At 45.6% G+C, this 8,370-nt stretch overlaps 1 protein-coding gene across 1 annotated transcript; it reads right to left on the bottom strand.

Annotated features, from left to right (window-relative positions):
- Positions 1-425: 425 nt before the first annotated feature.
- Positions 426-5,529, bottom strand: tmco1 (transmembrane and coiled-coil domains 1). The gene is made up of 7 exons (XM_029633183.2): positions 5,327-5,529; positions 4,681-4,758; positions 1,728-1,787; positions 1,506-1,552; positions 1,300-1,367; positions 965-1,109; positions 426-704 (listed from the first exon to the last, which is right to left on the bottom strand). The coding sequence occupies exons 1-7, from the start codon at positions 5,457-5,459 to the stop codon at positions 606-608; spliced, it is 630 nt and encodes a 209-aa protein (XP_029489043.2). The 5' UTR covers positions 5,460-5,529; the 3' UTR covers positions 426-605.
- Between the last annotated feature and the right edge of the window lie 2,841 nt (positions 5,530-8,370).

Raw genomic sequence — 8,370 nt, 5'->3', positions numbered from 1 at the left:
AAATACTACAGAGCCAGGCAATCACATAATGTACTGATGAACCAAACAGCCAATCCACTCCCAGGTCTGCTTAATTTATTCCAATCTCATACGATTTTTGTTTAGCATCTTATCACAATGTTTATCTGAATATAAACAGGATATATTTCACACTTTTGTAACATTTTGTAAATCATTAGCACTCACAATCATAGCTACTTTAATGTCAAACTAATCAAACTAAAACTTAAAGCATCAAAATAAGGAAAATGGGTCAAACCAGGTACACTACAAACTTCAATGAAATAATGGGTACAGGTAATGAATGAATGATACAGTAGCTGCTGATGGTATTCAATGTATACAAAGAGTCGTCCCATCCATCGTTGTGACAGCAATGTCATTCTCTGTACAGATGAGGGGGCTGTCCTCTCCCTTCTCTCTGTGGCCAGACAGTCACAGTGTAGAAATAGGACTGAAGACGCGTTCTAAGCAGACTACATTGCAAAAATCACATCATCTGATATAGGATCTGATGCTCGGCTGCACACTCGATGACATGGTACACAACCATTGGACTGTAATGTAATGTAGTCAGCCTGGAAGGCCACCCATATGCTTGGTTCTTAGGAGAACTTAGCTGCCTGGGGAGGGGGTCCCAAGAAACCTCCAGCCTGCTTGGTGGCAGCTCTGGAGGGGGCCAGACCCAGCATCTTCTGGATGTTCTGTGGATGGATAGAAACAATATTTACATAGCAAGTAGACAGAAACCAAGGATATTTATGAGAAGTCCCAGTTCTGGAAAGTTGTGAACCATAAGCTGTTGAATGTGGAATCATATTTTAAGAGATTGGGTCTGTGGAAACCTTCAACTTCAAATCCATAAATGTATGTCCTTAACTCTTTTTTGTTAGCCGAGTATTTGCTACTCTTGTCAATATACTGCAACCCATGACAGGTGGTAAAATAGTGTCAGTTGAGTTACCTGTCTGATGGACATGGTGCAGAGAATGTACAGGAAGATGAATGAGCAGTCAGTGAAGTCCTCGCCCAAAAGGTTGCGATGGGAAAGACCCTGAATGTAGGACAGTGGGACGAATGGCAGTTTGGCCACCACCCTTCCATCAAAGCTAAAACCAGACAATGATATTAGCACGTGGTGGGTAAGGAGGTGCATTGAATTACTAACTTTGAGCTGAGAGCGATTGCTTAACAAAAAAAACTCACAATGAACACAGTGAGTTGTTTGTCATCATAACAGAGTAGCCACCCGTGCCACTAGATCTAACAGATAGCATTTGTCATTGTCTGTACACTCACATGGAGTTGAACATTCCCATCAACGCTGTGAAACAGAAGCCAATGGCGAACATGGACTTCATTCGTACCTGTAACACAAGACGGGAGGACAGTCAGATGAAATGTGGTCACCCCTTCATCAATGAAGCTAGATAGCAAATGAGGAAGGAATACACAGGGCGTTGGCTTGTTTAATTTGTATGACAAAAAAAACACATTTCTCTCACCATGGATAGATCTCTGTTGTTGTTCTTCAGTTTCTCCTCTTGTCTCTCTGAAGTTGAAATTAAAACATTGTGTATGGGGACCACATATTATTTTTATATACGCCAACTGTCATATCTATTATCGTAATAGTCTTGTCAAAATTACGATGAGACGATAGCTATGGTCCAGGAAAGCTTTGGTCCAAATACATACTGTATAAACACATGACTCTTCTTTCTTACCAATCTTCTTCTTCTGTTGACGTCCTGCAGATTCTGTAATGGTTTCCTTCTTCTTCTCCACTGAAATATTCAAATACATATACACTGCTCAAAAAAATAAAGGGAACACTTAAACAACACAATGTAACTCCAAGTCAATCACACTTCTGTCAAATCAAACTGTCCACTTAGGAAGCAACACTGATTGACAATACATTTCACATGCTGCTGTGCAAATGGAATAGACAACAGGTGGAAATTATAGGCAATTAGCAAGACATCCCCAATAAAGGAGTGGTTCTGCAGGTGATAACCACAGACCACTTCTCAGTTCCTATGCTTCCTGGCTGATGTTTTGGTCACTTTTGAATGCTGGCGGTGCTTTCACTCTAGTGGTAGCATGAGACAGAGTCTACAACCCACACAAGTAGCTCAGGTAGTGCAGCTCATCCAGGATGGCACATCAATGCGAGCTGTGGCAAGAAGGTTTGCTGTGTCTGTCAGCGTAGTGTCCAGAGCATGGAGGCGCTACCAGGAGACAGGCCAGTACATCAGGAGACGTGGAGGAGGCCGTAGGAGGGCAACAACCCAGCATCAGAACCGCTAACTCCGCCTTTGTGCAAGGAGGAGCAGGTGGAGCACTGCCAGAGTCCTGCAAAATGACCTCCAGCAGGCCACAAATGTGCATGCGTCTGCTCAAACGGTCAGAAACAGACTCCATGTGGGTGGTATGAGGGCCCGACGTCCACAGGTGGGGGTTGTGCTTACAGCCCAACACCGTGCAGGATGTTTGGCATTTGCCAGAGAACACTAAGATTGGCAAATTCGCCACTGGTGCCCTGTGCTCTTCACAGATGAAAGCAGGTTCACACTGAGCACATGTGACAGACGTGACAGTCTGGAGACGCCGTGGAGAACGTTCTGCTGCCTGCAATATCCTCCAGCATGACCGGTTTGGCAGTGGGTCAGTCATGGTGTGGGGTGGCATTTCTTTGGGGGGGCGCACAGCCCTCCATGTGCTCGCCAGAGGTAGCCTGACTGCCATTAGGTACCGAGATGAGATCCTCAGACCCCTTGTAAGACCATATGCTTGTGCGGTTGGCCCTGGGTTCCTCCTAATGCAAGACAATGCTAGACCTCATGTGGCTGGAGTGTGTCAGCAGTTCCTGCAAGAGGAAGGCATTGATGCTATGGACTGGCCCGCCCGTTCCCCAGACCTGAATCCAATTGAGCACATCTGGGACATAATGTCTCGCTCCATCCACCAACACGTTGCACCACAGACTGTCCAGGAGTTGGCGGATGCTTTAGTCCAGGTCTGGGAGGAGATTTCTCAGGAGACCATCCGTCACCTCATCAGGAGCATGCCCAGGCATTGTAGGGAGGTCATACAGGCACGTGGAGGCCACACACACTACTGAGCCTCATTTTGACTTGTTTTAAGGGCATTACATCAAAGTTGGATCAGCCTGTAGTGTGGTTTTCCACTTTAATTTTGAGTGTGACTCCAAATACAGACCTCCATGGGTTGATACATTTGATTTCCATTGATAATTTGTGTGTGATTTTGTTGTCAGCACATTCAACTATGTAAAGAAACAATTATTTAATAATAATATTTCATTCATTCAGATCTAGGATGTGTTATTTTAGTGTTCCCTTTATTTTTTTGAGCAGTGTATAAAAAAATCGTTTTCACTACAGAGCCGTCACCCAAACAACAACAGTAAGGGTAGGTAACAACACATCTGCCACGCGAATCCTCAACACGGGGGCCCCTCAGGGGTGCGTGCTCAGTCCCCTCCTGTACTCCCTGTTTACTCATGACTGCACAGCCAGGCACGACTCCAACAACATCATTAAGTTTACTGATGACACAACAGCCTGATCACCGACAACGATGAGACAGCCTATAGGGATGTCAGAGACCTGACCAAGTGGTGCAAGGACAACAACCCCTCCCTCAACGTGATCAAGACAAAGGAGATGGACTACAGGAAAAGGAGGACCGAGCACACCCCCATTCTCATCGACGGGGTTGTAGTGGAGCAGGTTGAGAGCTTCAAGTTCCTTGGCGTCCACATCACCAACAAACGAACATGGTCCAAGCACACTAAGACAGTTGTGAAGAGGGCACGACAAAACCTATTCCGCCTCAGGAAACTAAAAAGATTTGGCATGGGTCCTGAGATCCTCAAAAGGTTCTACAGCTGCAACATCGAGAGCATAGTCTGGGTAGCCATTTGATTAGCTGTTCAGGAGTCTTATGGCAACCCGTCAGGATGCTCTCGATGGTACAGCTGTAGAACCTTTTGAGGATCTCAGGACCCATGACAAATATTTTCAGTCTCCTGAGGGGTAATAGGCTTTGTTGTGCACTCTTCACGACTGTCTTGGTGTGTTTGGACCATTCTAGTTTGTTGTTGATGTGGACACCAAGGAACTTGAATCTCTCAACCTGCTCCATTACAGCCCCATCGATGAGAATGGGGGCATGCTCGGTCCTCCTTTTCCTGTAGTCCACACTCCTCTCCTTAGTCTTGGTTACATCGAGGGATATGTTGTTATTCTGGCACCACCTGGCCAGGTCTCTGACCTCCTCCCGATAGGCTGTCTCGTCGTTGATCAGGCCTGCCACTGTTGTGTCGTCTGCAAACTTGGCGTTGGAGTCGCCATGCAGTCATGGGCACGCACCCCTGGGGAGCTCCAGTGTTGAGGATCAGCATGGCAGATGTATTGTTACCTTCCCTCACCACCTGGGGGTGGCCCGTCAGGAAGTCCAGGATCCAGTTGCAGAGGGAGGTGTTTAGTCCCAGGATCCTTAGCTTAGTGATGAGCTTTGAGGGTACTATGGTGTTGAAGGTCTACCTGTTGTATTCGGTGCATGTGACAAATACAATTTGATCCAAGAACTGAACAATGTCGTCTGTGTGTAAATTGTGAAAAGCAAATGAAAATGTATTTAAAGACTCACATTTCTTGCTTTGCTTTTCCACCTCTGCCTTCAGACTCTTGTACTTTGCAGTACGATACACCAACACCCATGTAATTCCTTAGGATGGAGATGTTTAAAGGTGAGGCAAATACTACATTTAGAGCAATCAATACATCAACATATCAATGAATGTGCATATAAAATCATGCATGTGTATTAGATGATGCCCCAATTATCTCCTGATGAAACATAAGCTCTGTCACTAACTACAAATAAGTATGCAGTTATTATCATTAGTACACCAATGGTGACAATCAATCACATGTATTTCATAAAGTCATTTTAACATCAGCCGTTGTCACAAAGTCGTTTACAGATACTCAGTTACCTGGCCGAGAGCTCGCAATTCTTAGATCTGATGGCTGTAGCTTCATAAAGACAGACGCCCACCCAATGTTGTGTCCCAAAGCTAAGAAGCGTCGTGCTACTCATGCCCCGGATTAAACAGGTTTCCAAATGACAAAACATCTACAGCACTCAGCTTTAACCAAATAAAATACATCACGAATATGTTTGATGGTTGCTAGCCAAAATTAGAAAGTCAGTATCAGGTAGCTAGCTAAAGTCAGCCAGATAGCTTACCTAAAATGAACGTTGGCTAGCTACTGTAACGTTAGTTACTTACCCTCAGCTAACAGAGCTGTGCAAACAGAGATGAACACAATAAGAATAGTGTCTGCGAACATGGTTGTCATTTTTGTAGGTCGTATCACGATCCCTTTCCTATGGTACTGAACGTGTCTATAATAATTTATCATAATTTATAACTCTCGCCGCATTTGAGTATGGAATTTGATGTCAGCAGCAACTGAAAATAGTAGTTACAAGTACACGTCACGAATACGGGAGCAACTTCCGGCTAGCGCTTCCGGTTGGTAAATCAACATACATCAACGCAGAAGAGGCGAAGCTAGGCAGTTGTGTGCAACTGCTTGTAAGTGTATGTATGTCCCTTAAGGTCCTTGTGTAATTGTAATGTGATATTGTACCCCCTAGCTCGATTGCCCATTGTTTATAATCTATATATACTTGTGTTCCCTCATGTACTTTCTGTATTGATTTGTTGTTAATATATATATATATTTTAAGTAGTGTGCAACTGCAGCCCAAAATTCGTGGCGTTCCTGCATCTGCATGAACCCCCACCCCCCCTCGAGCACCCCATTGGTTCCTGCATGAATCCCCCCCCTTCCCGCTTGTGTTGTTGGAATGTGGGTCAAAAGGGAAATAAAAAGTATTATCTGAGTTTTTTCACCCACCTACCTGTCATCCCTGCCTCCCGCTAGCACTGCAGTTTAGCCAGGTAGTCCTAAGGATGACACAGGGACACAGCAGGTGGAAGGCGGCACCAGCTAACTAGCACATGGTGCTGCTAACTAGCGAGCTATCTAGCTAGTTAGCACACAGTGTTAGGACTAGCTGGCTAAGCTAGCACACAGTGTTCTTTTCTCCCACCTGCCAAACACCTGCCCTCTCCGTTGTTAACAAAACTGCGGGAAAACAGTGCCCGCCAGGTGGGGCGTAGGACACTGTCTACCGGTCCAGTGTATGGCAAGCTGGCTACCCTCTCGTCCGCCATTCAGCAAATCAGATCATGACTCCATACATACTCCTGCTACTGTTTAAAAGCAGAAGCTCAAACGGGAATTATTTGTGACTCGTCCTTTGAGAAATGCTCTGGAATCAGAGATTATACTTCAGCCTGCTTTGCTAGAGCTGATAAAAATATGTTTTGGGACTCCGCGGATAACATCGGCGACTTGTCCCCACAGATTCGCTGCTTCCCAAATCAAAAACCCTGGATTAACACTGAAGTTGGCACTAAACTAAAGGATAGGGCTACCACACACAGGGCTATTGCAGACAACCCTGAGGCTACGGCTGAGGACAGGATCAAGGTCAAGAGGTCCCACAATGACCTCAGCAGAGTCATCAAACGAGCAAGAGAACAATATAGGAATAGGGTGGAATCATATTACACAGACTCCGATGACTGCCACATGTGGCAGGGGCTATAGTCCATTACAGATGACAAAGGAAGAGCCAGCTTTGACAATAACACCATTGTACCGGGTGTGGGTGATCTCGCACTCCGAGGCCGAAGTGAGAAGTTTTTAATCAGGTCAATACCCGCAAGGCCACGGGGCCTGATGGTATTCCAGGGTGCTTTCTCAGAGCATGCCCCGAACAGGTGGCAGGTATATTCACTGTAATTTTCAACCTCTCCTTGTCCCAGTCTGTAATCCCCACATGTTTTAAGATGACCACCATAATTCTTGTTCCCAAGAACTCTAAGGCTTCATGCCACAATGACTACCACCTTGTAGCACTCACATCTGTAATCATGAAGTGCATTGAGAAGCTGGTTATGATACACATCAACTCCATCATCCCAGAAACCCTAGACAAATCAAATTTGTATACCGCCCCAAAAGATCCATAGACGACGCAATCTCAATTGCACTCCACACTACCCTCACCCACCTAGATAAGAGGAATACCTATGTGAGAATGCTGTTCATTGACAGCTCAGTACTCAACACCATTGACCCCTCCATACTTCCTGATGGGCCCCAGGTGGTGAGGGTAGGCAACATCACCTCCGCCCCGCTGACCCTCAACATGGGTGCCCCACAGGCGTGTGTGCTAAATCCCCTCCTGTACTCCCTGTTCACCCATGACTGCGTGGCCACGCACGACTCCAACACCATCATCAAGTTTGCTGACGACACGACGGTGGTAGGCCTGATCACCGGCAATGATGAGACAGAGTACAGGGAGGAGGTCAGTGACCTGACAGTGTGGGGCCGGAACAACAACCCTCTCCTTCAACATCAGTAAGACCAAGGAGCTGCTCAAGGAGCTGAACCTTGAAAAGGGTTGGCATGGGCCCCCAAATCCTCAAAAAGTTCTACAGCTGTACAATTGAGAGCATCTTGACTGGCTGCATCATGGCTTGGTATGGAAGTAGCACTGCCCTCGACTGCATGGCGCTACAGAGGGTGGTGTTGACAGCTCAGTACATCACTGGGGCCGAGCTCCCTGCCATCCTGGAACTCTATGTCATGCGGTGTGTAAGGAAGGCCTGGAAAATCGTTATAATCCAACCACTCAAGCCATAGACTGTTCTCTTGCCTCCGCAGGGGAAAGCGGTACCGGTGCCTTAAGTCTGACACCAACAAGCTCTTGAACAGCTTCTATCTCCATGCTATAAGACTGCTAAATAGCTAACTAAATACATAACAAAATGCTTACACAGACTAACTGAGTTGACCTTTGTTTTTATTCTGGCCAGTTCCTCTCAGATCCTCTCTAGTTTTCTTCTTAGGTTCCTGCCGTTGAAGGGAGTTTTTCCTATTCACCGTGCTTCTACATCTGCATTTCTTGTTGTTTGGGGTTTTAGGCTAAGTTTCTGTATAGCACTTTGTGACATCGGTTGATGTAAAAAGGGCTTTATAAAATACATTTGATTGATTGACAAAAGTTCCAAAAGAATAGACACATTTCAAATGTCATATTATTGCTATATACAGTGTTGTAACGATAGGCAAATAGTTCAAGTACAAAAGGGAAAATAAATTCATCTGAGGGAAAGATGTGTCTCTAATATGTCCATACATTGGACAGGAGGTTAGGAAGTGCAGCTCAGTTTCCACCTCATTTTGTGGG

The sequence above is a fragment of the Oncorhynchus nerka genome, linkage group LG24, assembly GCF_034236695.1.
Source record: "Oncorhynchus nerka isolate Pitt River linkage group LG24, Oner_Uvic_2.0, whole genome shotgun sequence".
NCBI lineage: Eukaryota > Metazoa > Chordata > Actinopteri > Salmoniformes > Salmonidae > Oncorhynchus > Oncorhynchus nerka.
The sequence above is the reverse complement of the archived record's forward strand: the minus strand, read 5'-3'. Positions and strand labels throughout refer to the sequence as shown.

Excerpts from the sequence above, each read along its gene's own strand:
- tmco1 (XM_029633183.2), bottom strand. The coding sequence starts at position 5,459 with ATGATAAATTATTATAGACACGTTCAGTACCATAGGAAAGGGATCGTG. Across the intron at positions 1,788-4,680 it reads GGAAAAGCAAAGCAAGAAAT|TGGAGAAGAAGAAGGAAACC; the intron begins GTGAGTCTTTAA and ends TGAATATTTCAG. Across the intron at positions 1,553-1,727 it reads TCAACAGAAGAAGAAGATTG|AGAGACAAGAGGAGAAACTG; the intron begins GTAAGAAAGAAG and ends TTTCAACTTCAG.